Source organism: Labrus bergylta, chromosome 2 (assembly GCF_963930695.1).
Source record: "Labrus bergylta chromosome 2, fLabBer1.1, whole genome shotgun sequence".
NCBI lineage: Eukaryota > Metazoa > Chordata > Actinopteri > Labriformes > Labridae > Labrus > Labrus bergylta.
Window position 1 is genome coordinate 29,592,058 of NC_089196.1, and position 19,872 is coordinate 29,611,929.

At 39.6% G+C, this 19,872-nt stretch overlaps 1 protein-coding gene across 2 annotated transcripts; it reads left to right on the forward strand.

Annotated features, from left to right (window-relative positions):
- Nucleotides 1–1,680: 1,680 nt before the first annotated feature.
- Nucleotides 1,681–19,782, forward strand: opn4xb (opsin 4xb). Of its 2 annotated transcripts, none has more exons than XM_065951329.1 (9): nucleotides 1,681–2,573; nucleotides 8,767–8,900; nucleotides 9,030–9,233; nucleotides 10,075–10,246; nucleotides 11,516–11,677; nucleotides 13,696–13,803; nucleotides 14,614–14,788; nucleotides 15,024–15,176; nucleotides 15,933–16,102. In XM_065951329.1, exons 1-9 carry the CDS (start codon nucleotides 2,407–2,409, stop codon nucleotides 15,960–15,962), a joined length of 1,305 nt encoding a protein of 434 aa, XP_065807401.1. In that variant the 5' UTR covers nucleotides 1,681–2,406; the 3' UTR covers nucleotides 15,963–16,102. The 2 variants fall into 2 exon arrangements, with proteins under 2 accessions (XP_065807401.1, XP_020496497.1); XM_020640841.2 differs by having other exon boundaries at nucleotides 1,688–2,573; nucleotides 15,845–19,782.
- Nucleotides 19,783–19,872: the final 90 nt, after the last annotated feature.

Genomic DNA, 19,872 nt, shown 5'->3' on the forward strand with positions numbered 1-19,872 from the left:
GGTGGCTTCTTGGCGGATTTGCAAACCAACTCTGTGCAAACTGCCACCTGCTGTATCTGACTGTGTACATACATACAAGTTTACACTGGCACTGAGCGGTGTTACCAATGAGAACGCAGGCCAGCGGGGGAGGGGGGAGCAATGGCGCTTGGGTACGGTACAAAACAATCGTGCTTAATGTGAAAACGCCCTTAAATACTGTCAGATGATGGCTTTGTAGATCTCAGTTGTTTGTCAATTGTTTTGCCTTCAAATTAAATTCTTTACACTCTGAAAAAACATGTGCACATTTATCTAAATGTCACGATTCCATTGTTTTCCATTTACTGTTATGAGATGAGATGAGATGAGATTCAACTTTATTGTCATTACACATATACAAGTATAGAGTAACGAAATGAGGTTTGGCATCTCACCAGAAGTGCAAATAAGGAGAGGACATAGCACAGGAGTCTGTGCTATGTACAGTAATTGAGTGCAAGAGTCTGTGCTATGTACAGTAATTCTGTGCTATGTACAGTAATTCTGTGCTATGTACAGTAATTCTGTGCTATGTACAGTAATTGCAAAATTTACAGATGTAGACAAAAAAAGTGAATTATTAGGTAAATCTGGATGGCTGGATTAATGGGATGCAATAAATATAAATAAATGCCATAAATAAGTAATGCTACAAAATAAGTGTGTTCTTAGGATTATAATATACAGATTAAGATGCAGTGAGCATGCTATACTAATAATATACAGATTAAGATGCAGTGAGCATGCTATACTAGTTTACAGATAATATAAAGAATATGGACATAATATGAACATACTATAGTACAATAATACAGGTGGATGAGAGAGGGTTATGACAGTGATGATACTTTAGTTATGTGGCACATTTCAAGACAGGAATACAAAGTCATTTTCAGAGACAAGTCAGAAGAGACAATCCCAATACAGTAAAAACACACAAAAAACACAACATGCAAGCATACAGCTAAAGGCACTCTAGAAGTCTAATACAATTAGCTGTCAGATAAGTGCTGAATCTGTAAAAATGTCTCTTAAGACAAGATTTTAAAGCAGAATCAGTGTCTGCTGATAACAAGGAGACTCTTCCAAGGCTGAGGAGCTTTGATCGCCACCTTGACTCTGTTGTGGTTAATTGAGCGATGAATACCCTAACTGCTCATTTGACTTTGGAGATAACTCTTTTTAGTGCTCTTGAACTAGAGGAAACAGAGGTTTTCTTACAGCTAGCTCTCACGGTTTCATAAACCTGTTACTTAAGCTAAAAGGGAAAGTATGTTATGTTGAAGCGTGTGCATCATGGTGTGAGCTGTGATAAATCGGCTGTGTAAGTTGGGAGTGGTAAGACCAATTACTTCCTTTCTCCATGAATGATCTTAATGAATCCGTGCGTGTCGTCCTTGTGTGCAACATGCATCAGTGCTCGCAAACATGCGAGAGCTTTTCGCAGACATAGTCATCATTATGAACATGTTCGGCTTACTGAGCCCGATATACTGCTGGTGTTAGTGAACATCAAGTCTGTTATGTAAGAATCCCGTAGTTTAAGGGTTAGAGCTCAGGGCTGGGCGATATTACATGAAGCGCAGAGAGAGAGAGAGAGAGAGAGAGAGAGAGAGAGAGAGTGGGGCAAGGAAGGCAGAGTGTATGAGGAGAGAGGGAGGGAATATGGTAAGGGGGGCAAGGTTGAGGGAGACATAGAGAGAGAGAGAGAGAGCGATGAGATGATGTCAGGAGTCAGTAGTTGGCAAGATAATCAGAGACAGGCCACTGAATCAGAGCTTGGTGCACAGCTGGTGTGACGGCTGAAGAGGCTGCAGGCTTACGCTGAGTGGACAGAAAACCGAGAGTGAAAATATTCACCAACTGTGGGATTTAATTTACCGGACAACTGAATACACGGAGGAAAGACTTGGAGGCTACAGGTGGAACTTGTTGAATGAATGTTGCTAGAAGTTCTTTCTCATGTGAACAAAATGTGTGAACAGCTGTGGACTACATCTGGAATGAAACACCACTGGATGAAGAAGTAAAAGGGACTCTTCTTTCTATTTTTTTAAAGATTTATTTGTTTTGTACTGATCATCTTTTTGATTCTTCTCGCTTTCTCTGAAGAAGTAACACAAGGATTCAAAATGTGTTAATTTTGATGTTTTGAAATCTTGAGAGAAGATTGCGAGAAGAGAAGTTCTCCAACATCTGGGACATAGAACTGAATGGATGATTTCTGATTTTCCCTTTCCAAAGAAGATCCTGCACATCTCCTGTGCATCTGTGGTGCAAATGAAATTACGATGAAAGCCCAACACTTGCAAAACAGAGTGGATTACAAACAGGTACACCCACTGCGTCCTGCCAGGTTGTCAGTCCGGATGAGGCACTCGAACCATGTGGTCCACTGAGAGCATGGAGCCCGAGACAGCACACACCCAGAGCAGCTTCTTCACCAAGGTGGACGTGCCGGACCATGTTCACTACATCGTCGCCCTGTTCGTCTTCGTCATCGGGGTGCTGGGCATCACTGGCAACGCGCTGGTTATGTTCGCCTTCTACAGGTGGGTTTGTTATTGTGTTTGTCCTTTTCACTGGATTTTATCCAAGTATTCATTTTGAAGCCTGATACATCTTTTAATCAGAGCCTAAAGAGATCACCCTGCAGTGTCCAATCAAAGGCAAATGGAGAGACTGAGAGGAAGACCACGGTGTGTGTACATCATATAAAAACACATTAAAATACTGTAAACATCATACAGGTGTGCAGGTGTGACTTTTTTTTGTGGCTTTGGTTTCTATTAGAAATCTCTTTATATTTCTGATTGAGGTGGCCAAAGTTAAACTCAAACATCAAACATTGTTACTCGCAGAATTCTTGTCAGGTTTTATTTTGATAACTCTCCAAATGTTTTGTGTAAAGCTGATGATGAACTGCATCTCACTCAGTCTCCTGAAAATGATAAATGGTGTTGAAATTAATTTTTTCTTTGATGCATCGCGATGCAGACGTGGACGATTCTACACCGATGCACCGACAGAAGATAATCGATTATTGCATGCTGACATTGTTTGCAGATTTTTCGGCAACAGCTGGAACTGTTTTTTGGGCAACAATGTGAAGACATTTACGTTGACATTGACTTCTAAATAACTTTCTGTATGATAAAAAACGAGTCCATATTCTGAGTGTTTGTCTTCATTGTTGAAAAAGTAGCCTATGTGATGTAGCCTAATATAGAAAATTGAGGATGCAACCCATCGCGATGCATCGTAATATCGAATTGTTGACAGGGTAATTGAATAATGAGACCAGTGAAGATGCACAGCACTAAAAATGATGTCAGCAAATCTGTCATGTTTCCCTGAGTAACGATGTCAAATAAAATATTAAGCTTAATTTCAAATAATGAACCTTTTCAGCATGTTTGGAGCAAAACGTAAAATGACCCATTACAAGCGTATGGTTGTTACAGCTGTATGTTTCCCTGTTGTTTGTCTCTTCTTCCCTTTGTGTTGTCTTCAGATCTGTCAAACACACCTGGCCTCAGTGTTTAAAAGCCCAGCGCTGCGTTCAAGAGGAGACATGCTTTTGGTGTTTGGACTGCTGCGTGTGTGATGTCGCTCAGTCAGGGATTGTGTCTTTGTCTTTGTTGATTTAGTTATTTTGTGTCTCATTAAAAATCCCTTCGGCTTGACTTTGTGAAGGTGTTTTATGAGCTTTACTGGGTCAAACTGTGGGTTGTTGTTTGCCCCGCAGGGCCGCCTTATGGTGGGGCGTAACAATTGTCAGTTTACAGCAAAAGTTGTCAGTTCATTACTAAGACCCAATCAAGGGAATCATGTGCTTTTCAGGTGCCCATTTAAAGCTCTAAGGAGAAATTCTATCTCTGTTGGGACAGACAATAAAGTCTATCTATCAATCTAAAGGTCGACTCTACATAGGGATTGCTCTGCTTTTGTACCTCATAGACCTGTGCATATAAGTCAAAAGGAATGATAAATATCTATTACATTGGTCGAGTCTGGACTTCACTTTAGTCTGGAATAAAGGCGTCCCCTCCATCATTATCTATGTGGACAGTAAAGAGTCCTGTCCCAGTGAGAGCCCAGAGGTTCAGACAGTTCATGTCCATGATCAGAAACAAAACAAGAGCAAACTGCATTGAGTAGAACATTATTGTCATGTTTACACATAATACAATATAGTTCTGTGAATCAGACCTTTTCATGGAGCAGAGAGCAGTTAGCATATGAGGGACAGTTCATGAGGATGTCAGCGGTTGTGAATTCCTGTAGCTTGAGTTTCCATGACAAACAGTTTGGCAACATTCATTACTATAGCTTCCAAGACGACACAAATTCCTCTGAAGTAATCAGTAAAGCAAGAATCAATTGGATCAAAAATCAAATGCTTATCAGTGTAAACACATGGAAGCCCTTTGAGGCAAGTGAGGAAAAAAAAAAATCTGTTGATGATTTTCATCTTGAGTTTGGCATACCTACTGCCGCCATGTTGATTTTTCTGGAACCAGAAAATAAAAACATATTTGTACGAGGAGACCGAGCTTGAGAGGAGAGCGGGGTTGGCAAACACAAAGAGCTATGAAAGCTAACCAGTCTGTTACCGGGCTAATTAATTTTACTGGCAGAAGAGCTTTACCATCAGGTATCTTTCAAGATGAGATTTGTTTTGTGGTGGGGAATGATAGAGTTGTTGTTTTTTTAGACTAAAGTGTTGAAAGCATGTGGAACATAATGATCACTCTGCTATGGCTCACCTATCTCCAGTGAGAGTGTAACAGGTAAACAACATGTAAAGCTAGACTTTGCCTTTTTTTTCACTATGACCCGCCATTTTCTCTGCAGGTTAAAGTCAACAACAATCCTGACTCCTATGCACTGCTCGCCACTAGTAAATGAATGATATAGAAACAGTGGACGAGCTACCAAGCCATGCATGGTGAGCACAACATAGAGTCAGTCGTCTCCCAAACAGAAGGTTAGGGGTTCGATCCCCAGCTCCTGCAGCAACATGTCCGACGTGTTCTTGGGAAAGACATTTAACCCCAAGTTGCTCCCACTGCTGCAGCGGCGTGTGAATGTGTATGAATGATGGTTCTGATGGTCATTTTACACAGCAGCCTCTACCATCAGTGTGTGAATGTGTAGGTGTGACCTGAGGTGTAAAATCACTTTGAGTAGTCAGAAGACTAGAAAAGTGTTACACAAGCTCATTTACCATTCACCAGTCCAACATAACTCCAATGATACACTGTAAACATATTAACAACTAGCTTTGCTTATATTGTGTTTTTCACAACAGATATAAACTAAATGAGAATTTATATCAACTCCAAACAGATCTGAAGAGTCAAAAAGATGTAATTTATTAATCAAAGTGCAATATTTTAGATATGACATTAATTTAACGTTACAGTCGTCTTAGTTGCTCAGCGATCGTCTTATTTCACATGAACACAAATACTTGAGTCCCTGAAAGGCTGACGGCGTAGACAAAGCATTACATTTAAACTTACAAGAGCTCATAAAAATACAACATATTTGATTACTAAGGTGAAACACGCAAATGCACATAAGCACTAAAGTAGTCTTTGAAGATAATAAAAACAGTATGCACCTCATTATCAAACATGAAATACATTTTTATTTTACTCTTTTACAATTCATAAGGAATATTGTCTCTAGACGATTGACAAAAAAGCAGCTGTAAAATATATTCTTTTTATGTTATGTACCCAGTGTTAAAAGTGTATGGACTTGTTAAATATTCAGTTGAGCATAGAGTTTCGTGTACACCTGGATGTCATGATGAATTAACTCAGATCATTTTAAAACAACAAACACGTTATCCTGAGAATAAGATGTTACCTGTTTTCAAAGTTGAAAAAGGGAAACAAACAAACAGAAAAAACAGGAATCTTTTTTTTATACTTCCATACTTTTTTTTTTTACAACCAAAAATGTTAACTTAGAAAAATGGAAATGGAAAATGGTTGATGGAAAAATAAAATCTTCACTATTTAATTTGTTTTTGTCCAACCTGTTTTTTACAGGTAAAAGGCAAAACGCAGGATCTGAAAAGAACATGGCAAAAAATGTACCTCCATTCAAAAAAAGGACAGAAAACACCTTAAAATCACACAATTTTTGATAGTAAGAATATTTTTTCTTATTATTGGCTTCTTTACGATAAAACAACAAGTTGTGTCTGGAACAGATAGCTGCTTCCACAAGTCGTAACAAATCAACAGTCCATTCAGAGTGACATGCAACAGGTAGCCTCACAATGAACATCTCTGCACATTTACAGATTACTTTTCTATAACACACTAACACACTTTGAGAATGTAAGACACAGGTGTGTGTGTGTGTGTGTTCTGTAATTTGTGCCATCACTGACCTCCTTAACCGTTGTAACTGTTTCACAGAAAGTAGGTCAGAGACAGATGTGTATGTGTGTGTGTGTGTGTGTGTGTGTGTGTGTGTGTGTGTGTGTGTGTGTGTGTGTGTGTGTGTGTGCGTGCGTGCATTCTGGGAATTCAATGAGGAGCTTTTATTTTCCATCTGTCCATCATCCTCGAGAGATTAGATGGGCTCTCCATTGTGTTGTGCTTATAATGTGTGTTTACTGAATCAGACATGCGCATGATGTTATGAGTTCCAAGAAAATGTATTCACACACACACACACACACACACACACACACACACACACACACACACACACACACACACACACACACACACACACACACACACACACACACACACACACACACACACACACACACAGAGGTGGAGAGTGATATAATGATGTTTGAAGGCAGATTACACCCGATATGATGATTTTTCTGGGGAACAAAGTAAATGTTGCAGCAACATGCAGACGCCTCCACACATTCAGTCACACAAACACACACAAACACACGCAGTGATGTCACAACACACAAACACATTCTTTATTTCTTCACAGGCATTAGAAACCCTGATTGTTTTGCGTTCAACCAGGAATTCAGGACACACAGAAACAGGGTTCAATCAATGAAGAGCTGTGGAGGACAGACGGTGCGGGTCAACTCACCGCTCAATCACGCTGCTTTGAAAACAGGTTCACTCAGAGTTGACCAGTTCAGCTGAGAGCTTATATCTGATTAATGCTCAAATTTGAATAGCACTTTATATATTGAGTTATGCATTCAAATAGAGATACAGGTGTAACTGAAGTTTGACCCTTTTTCTTCTCCTTTATAAAAAATCACGATTATCAGAACAGGTATTTGTTGAATTACAAAACTAATGCATGTACAAACATTACCAGGTGTTTCATACAGCCTTACAAATAGAAAGGTAATCAATGCAAAAATCAACGAGTGCTGGTACTCAGGGGCGACAACTATTGGATCAAAAAAATTGCACATTCTTCATTTAACATGCCACTGTTTTCATTACTGCTTCAATGCTTCAACTTCTTTGATGTGAGCTTCAATCCTGTTTCTTTATCCTGCCTTTAATCCTAGGATTATTGGCATTAGCACATTTGTCGACTTGTTGGGAGGAAAGAGCTGTTTTTTTTTTTGTCCATTTCATCTTTTTTCTCACAGGCTTTACTGTACTCAAACTTCCCATCCTGAGCATGAAGTCACTGCAAATAATATTGTCTATTGAATAATTTCACCCGTATCTAAAATGTGTATCCAAATGTCACATTACCAACATATTCCTCACCTATCCCGTGATTATTTAAACTTAGGCCCACAACAACTTTTTCAGCTGATGACTAAACTTTTGTTTTGTTTTGGCAAACACATGACAACAGCGTTTTTGGAGACTGAAAACCCAACATTTTTAAAACAGTGTCCAGAGTGCAACATTTTGAAAACCATCTCCATCATTGTGTAAACTGGCAATATGCAGTTCCTCTGAAAACCGAAACATTTCACACATGCACATAACGGTTCCAGTCAATAGCCATCAGTAGTAGGTGGACTACAACTAAAATGGCGGACTCCTGAGTTCTGTTACATTCGTACATCAGAGAGTAAGTACAACACAAGCAAGGATCTAGAAAAAAGGGAACAATGTCAGTAAGAGCAAACGATCAGCTTTGAGTCTGATTGGACGCACAGGTGCTGACAGGAAGTGACCAGAGGCAAAGCACAACATTGACGGCAGTTCTTGAGAGCTCTAATCAGTATAGAAACCATCTTATAAGTCATCATTATCAAACAAAAACCATCGTCATTACCATCATCATCATCAATAATATGGAGACCATCATCATTAAGTTAGTAGGTATTCATGAAAGAGCTGGGTCTTTAGCTTTTTCTTAAAGGTGCAGAGGGACTCTGCAGATCGAAATGTCGACTGTAATGAGCCGACATTTTCTAGAAATTTACTGGTCACTTGAAGTAGCAACCCCATCACATTGTCCATCCACACAAAAGTTTGTGTGGTGGCTATTTTTGTATGTGTACACCTCTGTAGAAAAAAGTGTGCATGTTGTGTCATTATGGTTCACTACAGACTATATGGTTTTCAACAGAACGGCGTCTGACCGTAGAACATTCTTGGAAACTAATACAAAAAAGGATTCTGTTAACTGTTTACAGTGCATTGTTTTCATGTACACCTGGCCTTAATGGACAATTCATCTGACAACAACTAACCACACACAAGTGTTCTATGATCACGCTGACCCCACAACTTATATTTTCTCTCCTGTTTGTGTGAATAGTAACAAGAAGCTCCGTAATCTGCCGAACTACTTCATCATGAACCTGGCGGTCAGCGATTTCCTCATGGCGTTCACACAGTCCCCGATCTTCTTCATCAACTGTCTCTACAAAGAATGGGCATTTGGAGAGATGGGTATTTCTCTTTTTTGTTGTACATTTGTTTTTTTTATGTATGATGCATTTAAGCAAAGGGACATTTATTGTAAATGATTCTGCAGCTATAGAGTTATTTTAAAGGTTTGTGTGTGTTTCTTTCCTGTAGGCTGTAAGATGTATGCATTCTGCGGGGCCTTGTTTGGCATCGCCTCCATGATAAACCTGCTGGCCATCTCCATCGATCGCTACCTGGTCATAACCAAGCCTCTGCGGGCCATGCACTGGAGCTCCAAACGTAGAACCACGCTGGCCATCATCCTGGTCTGGCTGTACTCTTTGGCTTGGAGTCTGGCGCCTTTAGTCGGCTGGAGTAAGTTTCTCATCTCAAGTTTCTCATCATTGATGCATTGATGCATGACACAAATCTGACAACTCCTTTTTTTACCCATAAATTAATTCATTGCTTAGATGACTTCTTATTGCATATTGAAAGTTTTAGCCGCAATATTTCAAGATCTCAATATGCTCATCATCATGTCATATAAGTACAACAAGTTTTAGGCTACAGTGCTTTCATCAGTCTCTGTTATAGGATCTATTTTAATCATATATTTTATGAGAGAAATCAGACGGGAAACAACAAAGTGTTTGCCAGTTTTCCTTCTTTCTCAACGTTTATGATTAGCTCAGCTCCTCGATCAAGACACCTCATTGGTCAGAAAGCGCTAAGTTTTTACAAAATGTGTTGTCCAGGACATAACTCGTGTGGAGAAGGTTCTGTAGGGTGTTCAACACAAGTTGCCATGGTGATCTATCCTGGTAGGAAGTGAACCAGCCTTGTAGTACTTAAAACCCAGAGTTAACACTGAACTTAATAACTTAACTTAATTATCTTAAATGGATAAACAGATAATCCTGCTTCATAGGATACCTGCCATGCTTTTGGTTTTCACTTGCCATAATTGATGCGTATTAGTTCTGTACAAAGAAAACAAAACCAGGTAAATGACCTACTTTGACTCCTGGCTGTTGAAAATTAATGTTTGGTACAAAATAACTTACCTCGAGTCATCAGAGTTCACCTGTGATCTCATTGTACACCTTACCGGACATAACATCAAAGCAGGATGTCAAACAGAATACACAAGCATTGATGTTTCCTGGATGTCTGATTCCCTTTTCCATGTTTTTGATCTTCCTTTGCCTTTCAGGCTCCTACATCCCAGAGGGCCTGATGACATCATGTACATGGGATTATGTCACGTACACCTTGGCCAATAGGAGCTACACCATGATGCTGTGCTGCTTTGTTTTCTTCATCCCACTAGGAGTCATCTTTTACTGCTATCTTTTCATGTTTCTGGCAATACGCAAAACAAGCAGGTACTTCACTCTTCAGTCAAAGAGTATATGAACATTTCTTTTACATGAAAGAGTTTTGATCACATTCTAAAAATGAAGAATAACCAGCATTACAGATAGTAACTCTACATTGAAGTGTGGCTGTTGGGCTTCAGTGGTGAAAGATGTATTGTTTACAGAACGGCATTGGAGGCAGAAATCTTTGGGAAAGTATCTTGTGATTTTAAAAACTAAAACTTGTAAGACAAGAGAAAAGCAAATAGTTTGAGGTAAAAGACCTCCAAGGAAACAAATAGCTGACCTTTTATAAAGCCTTTTTCATATACACTTAAATAACTGAAATTTTAGGGTTCATGTTTGAAGGCAAACAGCTAAAGTTTTCACACTGACTTTATTCAGACTTTTTGCCAGCACTCTAGTAAAGAATTTGGGGTGAACCGATGTGTGAACACAGCAGGTAATATTCAGGAGAATTTGGGCGTACCTGCTATTTTGTTCTTTTCCACTTTTAAGTTGATACTACACCCAGGGGCGTGTCCAGAAGGTTGGCCAGGGGTGGCATGCGCTCCCCTTGAAATCTGATTCACCAACCAAGGTGCCACCCAAAAAATTCAAATCTATGATTGGCTATTTGCTTAATCAGAGGCGGGACTTAAGTACAGATCAACTATTCTGTCTGTTTTCAGCAGGGTAATGGTAATACTTTCAGTTGTAAATTAGTACTTCCTTTTTTCCATAAAAACGTAAAAGGAAAATACTTGTGCACACCGTCTAACCTGCAATAGACTAAATTGCCGATACATTTATTTTTGCAAGTTAGACAGCATACAAGAGTTTTCATGTAATTTTCTAAGTACTCCAAATCGTGACGATGCACATCTTTGATTCTGGGTCCCTAAAGAATCAAGCGAAGAAGATTAATATATTACCAAATTGTGTTTCTTACAAGTTTAGATCATTTGCTGTTATAGAAAGGGTAAAAAAAAATTAATTCATTTGTGTGCGTGTGCCATCAAATGTCATGCCACCCCAGCATAAGTCAGTGCCTCAGGTGGGCCACCCCATAACAAAGTCTGGACACGCCCCTGACTAGGTCTGACTGCACATAGCATTGATATAATGCAACAAAAAGTCAGAGGCAGTCCTGAAACTTTGTTGACATTTTCAGGGGTGCATATGTAAAAGGGGCTAATGACTTGCCTTATTCAATCACACAAATAACCTGGAACTTTCTTTTCTGGGGGTCTTGATTTATCTTTCACCACCCCATCCCTTCTTCACCACCTACAGGGAAGTGGAGCGACTTGGAACTCAGGTGAGGAAATCCACTCTGATCCAGCAGAAGTCTATCAAGAGCGAGTGGAAGTTGGCAAAGATTGCCTTTGTCGTCATTGTGGTTTATGTCCTCTCCTGGTCGCCGTATGCCTGTGTGACAATGATTTCCTGGTCCGGGTAAGGCTTTTTCCAAGAAGAACTTTAGTTTTGAAGTTGTTTCTGTGTACATTTCTTTTAACAATTTTCTTACAGAGAACATGGGAGCTACAGTTCAGGTTGCTAGCAGGATTACAAACTCCACACGGCAAAACAGATGTTCCTCAAAAGAGCTAAACATCTGCACCGAAAAAGCATGTTGTGGACTTTTCCGAAAGTAATTCAAGTTGTCATGCAGAAACACAGTTTAAACCTTTTTCCCTCTGAGGCCCAAGAAACAGATTTTGTCTTACTGTATATACCAGTGTGACTTGTATTCCAGATTAAATGGTACACGTATAGCTTCTCACTGTGATAAGAGCACACCCTCATTGTCACATCTGAAATTCTTTTCAGTCCTTCTAGAGATTTATTTTCTTTAAAATGTAGTGTAATACTAAACATGTATCTCGGTAACATTTACATGTGAAAACTCCTCCAAAGATCTGATGTGTAGACACTATGACAGCTAATAGCTGTTTTCACATATGCACTCCAGATAATATCTAGATATTTACAGGAGGACCGCTCCAAAGATTCTTCCGACCTAGCCGTTCACATATGCACCTCACAGCAGGGGACTTTATATACTCCAGAGTATATGCTGCCGCGTTCAGACATCAGCTCACTCGGCCTTTCTACGGAAAAAATACTAGGGGTCTGTCCGGAGAAACGCCGGGTAAAGTCAGCGCGAAAAATGCGGCTGTTTGCGTTCACACATAGCCTAAAGAACCTCCAGGTAGCCAAATCTCCGGAGTTTTTCAGGAGATTTCTGTATGTGTGAAAAGGGTTAATGTAATTCAGTGTACAATCTCCATGATTTAGCCAAAACAGTATTAAGCTTTCCACTGCATTGTATTCATTATTCACAGATTTAAAGGTATCATGGGGAGACCCTTTAAAAAGTCTCTAAAATTAGTGAAAAATTAGGGAATTGTACTGTAAATGAAAAATTCCTAAAAATGTAAATCATGGAGCTGGGAACTTGTTTTTCGGTTCACTTGTTCCTGGGACATGTGATGCTAAGTCTCTCACTGCATTACTGGCAAGTGTGGGAAATATTTTACTCACTATCACCAACGTTGGGTGAAAATCACTCAAAGCAGGTACCAGGGATTGGAGGAGGGAAACACGCCTACCTTCAATGATGTCAAGGGTCAACCTGAAGCTACCCGAGAACCAACGCAACTCAGACAGCAGCAACACGATGAAAATCAAGTGACCACGATCGAGTGGGTGAAAATCCCCCAACGTTAGTGTTCTAGGGTTAAGCGTCTTTGAGTATTTAGAAAAGTGCTTTAAAAGTCTAATGCATTATTATTATTATTATTATTTCTAAAGCCTCTTTCTTTAAAAAGGGTTCTATAATTTCATAACATTTGTTGATGATAACAGCGTTTCCATGGTTTCAGGGGACTTCCATTCTGATGTGCGTGCTGACAAATTGGATAAATGTCTCTCCAAAACGGCGTTCACTGTCTCATTATGTAATGTTTGTTGGAGGTACTGGGCCTCTGGCTGAGTGACATACAACAGACGGTGAAGTTGTCCATATCTCCTCTGCTTATCCGACCTATCACAACATTTACTCAACCACATGTTTCTCCAGGGGTTTACAGTGGGAATGAATGTGGTTATGTAACTCAGAAATCACATCTTTTAGCCGGCTCATTCATGGGGCAAAGGTAACACGTGGACACACACACACACACACACACACACACACACACACACACACACACACACACACACACACACACACAACACACACACACACACACACACACACACACACACACACAGAGAGCCGAGCTCACACGGTCAGATAGACTTAACAACCCATCTGTTGCAGCTGGCACATTTGAGCTAATCCCTTACCCGATGCCACCCTTCATTTTGGATGAAAGATAAAAAGATGACAGAACTTTGAGTTGTGTTTTGACATGTTGTTCTGTCATGCTTGAAGTAAAGATGAGTTTCTGTTGTTCTGACTCTTGCAGGCATGCCAACATCCTGTCCCCGTACTCCAAAGCGGTACCTGCGATCATAGCAAAAGCCTCCACTATCTACAACCCGTTCATCTACGCTATCATACACAACAAATACAGGTAAACCATCAACCACAGCTGCTGTATTCTTATGACTCTTGTATAAAAGGGATGTTTCACTCAGCTCACGATACATATCCTGATACTCAAGATCAGTACATCTCAAGAAGAAGTTGTCATGATTTTTTGACAATTTTCCAATTTGTTTTTCAATAAAATAAAGTAAATTCATGAATAAATATTGTTCTTATATTTAAATTATTTGAAAGTAAAAATGTAACATATGTCCTTTCCTATATTGTTTTTAATATATATGACTAATGCATTTACATTTTGAGGTATAACTACTTTAAAAACAATGTCATTTTTTCTTTTTGAAACGGACACTGAGAAGCGCTACTGCTTCACTTACTGACATCGAGCAAGAGAGGCCAAAAGCATACAAGACAAGACGATATGATACGAGACGATATGAGGCGATACACTTTACTGCCTTCTTATGTAAATTTGTCTTAAACTTAAGTGCTGCTCACATTGAGCTGCCTTCACAGTATTAATCATAAACTTAAAAAACAATAGAAGCAAATCTCAATCTACATGTAAACACAGAAACACATACCAACGAAAAACCACATGCAACATATCTTGCACATTACCCATAATGCACTTCATTCACATTAAACAAAACATACACAAGTAAATAAGAATAGAATAGCGTGATTTTATTACACAACCCATGCAGCCTTAAGAAACATTATTTAAAAAAGTAACAACTTGAATGTATTTTAAGTTTTTTTTTTTGGTAGTTTTTTATTTAACGTTCTTACATAAACTGACTCAATGTTTTCCTCTTGTTGTGTGCATCATCAGGATGACTCTGGCAGACAAGTTTCCCTGCCTGTCGTTCCTGTCCCCTGCTCCTCGAAAGGACTGCGTCTCCTCCTCCATAAGTGAGTCCTCTTACAGGGACTCCATCATCAGCAGACAGTCCATATCATCCAGGACTTTCTTTAAAACCGGCTCCTCAAACTGCTCACCTGCGATGGTAATGTCACCAATCTTTACTTTATGCAAATCGAGATGCTGAGTATTGTCCCACAATCGAACAGTTTTTAATATTATGGAAACTTTCAAAGATTAACCGATATTGTTGAAAATATGTGAAAAAAAATAATTTCTTGAAACTTTCTGAGCCATACACTAAAGATAGCTTTTTCATATTCAAGTTTTTAATCAAAAATATATATTTTTAAACCCTTTAGTTGTGTTTTGTCCTGCAGACATTAAGGGATGTAGAGATGGAATCTCTGGGAAGAAAGTCGTGTGATTCCTTCAGAAGCATGTCGTCGTACAATCAGTCTGTTCGAGGCAGGTCCTCCAGGAGGCGATCGCCAAAGACCTCCAAGACCTACAAGACCAAAGTAGTCGAGAAGGTGAGTAGCCTTGACACAAGATTTTTGATTCATGCTGCAGGTTTGTTCTGCCAGCCCTGAATAAAATTCTCCAAAAAGTCAGGGTGAGCTGATGTGTGAACAGAGCGCAATATGAAGCTAGTGGGCGGGGTTGATAATGTTTATATCCTGCATCCTGGTGTGATCTTTGTGCAAGTATTCAAGCTGCTTCACACACTTTTCTGCTCGCTGGTGTCCATTTCCACTCATTCGTTTTTACTCTGAATATGTCCAGTTACACGTAGCACCGATATAAGAATAAAAAAACATCATCATAGTGCCTGACTCTGTTGCTTTGTCCGCCATCTTTGATTTGTTACAAGCATTACAGGCTTCCACAGCATCCTTTTCACGTCATGTCTTACCTCCTGACACACCCTCATTTTAAAAGCACAAATCTCCCGCTGTGAGGGACATGTGTGAAAGAGTCACACAGAAGACCCTGACATTTTCTAGATATTTTCAGGAGTGCATGTTGGAAAAGGGCTTAATTGTGAAATCATCTCAATGTTTTTTAAAGTTGTTTTTTTTTACTAAATGTGCTTGAAGGTGTTTGCATGTTGGTTTTATTTGCCTGTGGTGCATGCATCCATGTTCTTGTGTAAAATTGTGTTTGTACGTCTATTTATTTTTTTCCTTCACATTACCAGCATCCATCCACCATGTGTGATCCATCGAGCACCTGCGAGCATGAACTGGTTTCCAGCTCTCTCACCATCGCCACTGTCCCCCTGCTAGTTGTTGCCAGGAGGCGCAGCCAGAGTCTGACCAACGACGTGTCAGAAGCAGGGGAGGAGAAATGCAGCATGGGCGACAAGCGGAGCTGCCACCACAAGAGCAGCTCTTTCGACTCGCTGAGTGTCGGGAGGATATTGTCCGCTGATCCCAGGTCGCCTCACGGCGTGCCACGCATCATCGTCATCAGTCCCACATCGGAAAGCAGCCTCATGAAGCAGGACAGTGTCTGCTTGGAGGACAACATCGAGGGAATAGCGAACAATGTTTTTGTCAGCATGGACTTCTCCTCAGAAGTCCTTGAGGCAGTCGAGCTTATCGCTTGATCAGCTGGACAACAATGACCCCTGTTCTCTTTTCCCCTGAAGCCATATTATTTATTCTAATTTGGGACCACAGAGCACACCACACTTTGTTCGGGACATCATCCACTAAAAGTTAAAATTCACTGTCTGTTTCTGAGCTTGATGACTCATCCTCAAAGTCAGAAGATATGCCACTCGGATTGCCAAGATAACTGAAGCGCAGCGGAAAAGTTTGAATTGCAAAATGAAACATTATGTAACCAGTATGCAGTGAACAAATCTTGTCCAGCTTTGGCAGGGACAGGGATGCCCCGAGGGGCAGCATGGGTGGCAGCATTTTTCCTGTTAGATCCCTCAAAAATGACGAGTGTAACAACATTTGTTCATGAACTTTTTCACCAAAGCTTGACAGACACAGTTTAATGGTTTAGGTATTCTTGCTAAAATACAAGAAAAGTGATGTAAAGTGTTAAATTGAGAGGTTTGTTTTTAGTTGATTTAAGATATCTTGTGGTATCTCTGCTGGAGACTGAGGGAAGGACATTTGTGTTTTCTTTAAGGGATACATCAACCTGAGGGGCGGACAGCAAACTTTAGGATGAGAGGTTTCAGTACAAGTGTTTGAAGTAAATATAATACATTCTTGTCTTGTGGTAGTAAAGCAGTGTGAACCTCTCCAACGTTTCATTGGCTGGGAGATTCTGGTAATGGAACAAACGAGGCTGTTGATCAAATGAGTCACAGTTTGTTTCAACTCTTCTTTGGGTGACTTTTTAATTCATCATGATTTGAAATACTGTAGAAGCTCCACTGTTCCCTTAAACCATTCCTATCCATATAAAGAACATACTTGTACTTTTTCTGTTTCTTGTGAATGCTACTGAGATGTCGACACAGACTTGCCACTGTCGTCATCCTACTTTGACATGTAATGTCATTGAGTATACTTCTGATAAAACAGGTGAGTGTCCACAGTTTGAAAGCAAACAAACACTTTTCAAATGTGCAGCCACGCCTGGCTAAAAGAAGCTTGGCATTGATTTTTGGGTCAGCCTTTATTTTGAGTTTTACAGTCTTTTAAAAAGAGTTGGGAGAGATCCGATCTTATCTGTATCAGGTCTGATATTGACGTAATTTAGGTATCGGATATCGGACTGACAGCACCGAGCTGCGTCACCTAACAAAAAAGATCTTTGGGCACTTTAAACATTTTCATTTCCACAGTCTCCCTTTCAAGACGTTCAGACTGAACTCACAAAAAGAGCTCACAAATCGTCTCCATCAAGACATTCAGACGAGATGGAACAGCTCCTTCTAAATGATAAAAACTCTTCAGTTTAAAAGATTTATTTTGGAAACCTTACAGTTGTTGTCGCTTCCTGTTTGTATGTGAAGCCGGCACAAAATTTAGACACATTTCTTTGGAATAGTTTTAATTTGTTAGCATTTTTATTTAGCTATTTATTTGCTCTTTGAATAAGACATGCGATGTCAGGTTTTCTACAGTTTTGTGTAGCTTTACACATGATACCAACAACAACAATAAAACTATTATTTATGATTAAAAAAACATCAGAATCAGTATTAATATCGGACCTGAAAAAAAGTGGATCAGTGCATCTCTACTTTCAAACCAACATGCAGCCCACTATTTTCACTGCAAACTCATAATAATTCTAGCCTATAAAATGTGGAAAATCTTTTCACTTTTATTGATTTTAAACAAAGAAGCCTCAAAGCATCAGGGCCACAGAGCAACTGCCAATCTACTGCAAGGTTGAGAAACCAACAATGAAGCCCTCCCAAGTGGTTGGTTTGAGGAAACAAGCCCCTTGGGAGGTCTGTCATATTTAATACGTTTTCTTACTTTTCTGGCATTGCAGACATGAAAAACCGTTTAAACACGTTTAGCAGACTGTCCTCGTCCAGAAATATTCCAATCTAGCCAGGAGCAGGTGGGTCAGTCTCCTGCAATCCAGTCTCTGTTCCCCAAGGAGAGGAGGTTCTCCATGTGATCATGCATGCACTCAAGTGTTTGTTATTAACATGCAGTATAGAGGTTATAGCGGTTTCTAACTCCAACAGCTGCTGGCGGCTTGTATATCTTTACCTAAGGACCCCTACTCGACTCCCCAGGAGACCCGGATCAGTCAGCAATCAACTGGACACATGCATGTGAGTGCATCTCTCTCTGACACACACAGCATGTGTGAGATGCATCATTTCCTCAAGGACACTAAATTACAAATTAGCATCTGCCGAACCAGCGACTTCCAAAAATGTTCTCGTTCAACATGTACTGGTTTTTTTTGCTTTCTTCTTCTTTTTTTTTAATAAATAGGATATGAATCTGCCTGCAGCTATAGCTCAAGTGCACATAAAGAGATGGACTTGATTTGAAACTATAGTGTACATTTAAAGAAAAATCTGACTGTCAACAGGGAAACGAGCATGATCATCATGTGTGCACTTCCTCAAGACGCCTCAAGACACCTCATGTCCTTCATAAATCTGAGCTCTCAAAAGATAAACATAGACATTTTTTGTTGTTGTTGGCATGTCGCTTCATAACAGTTGGTCTTGTCACCTGTACAGAGTTTTTCTCTCTCAACCATTAAGATTTGATGGCAAATATATTTTTTTAAAGGATACACTGGATAAAAAAATCAAAATCAATCACTAACTACACCTTTCTGTATTTGAGCAATGTAAATTAATATGGCCATTTCAGATGTAATAACAGTAAACAGCCACTAGAGGGAAACAGTGAATCATTTCTAAAAGCAGTAAGGTCATACAATGTGGTTAACAGAGCCTCTTTAAACTGAGTCTCCCTTTTTTCTTGCTTCCAAAAAACATTCCCAACAGGTAAGTGGATTAAAAACAAAAGCAAAGAAAAATTACAAAATATCGCAATAATTCAACGATACAGAAATCCACAAATGTTTATTTTAATTCCTGATGCACCTGTCATCCCAAATATTCAGATGACTGATTAAGTAGCTCAGTCAGAAGATGTCATCGTGTATTTTCATAGTATGACACATTATAATCTTAATTATAGTCTTTTTAAGTGGGTTAATGTGTGTGTAAGAGAGAGGGACAGATTGTATTACCTGCAGGGATTCATGAGCATGTGCAGTGAATCTAGTTTCATTTGCTCCCAACTGAAATTGAAGAAGCACAACAACAGGTTTGCAAGCATAACTGGACTGTGATAAAAACTTTACCCTGCAGGAGGCTGTTCTGGCTTTAAGTGGACAGATGTGGTTACTTTTATTATGACCAGCTAATCTAGCCAGTGAGTGCAGATTCATCCTTTTTTCAAACCAATCCTTTCCATTTATCCAAGGTTTAACTTGTTACACACAGTACCTGGAGGTGGAGTGGACTTGTAATGATATTAATAAGTGTGAAGATTTTCTCAGATAAGTTTTCCGTCTTGTGTTACAGAGCACAGAGTCTTGATTTTAAAACCAGGCTTTGTCCCTATAAATTTGCATTATGTTCTTTGAGTAATATTTTTTCTTTAGAAGGGGTTCTTTCCTCATCATAAGAAATGCCAGACTAATCCACGCCCAATTAGGAAACACTGATGAACACTTACTGTAGATTAGCGTGCTGCGACCTTACAATGA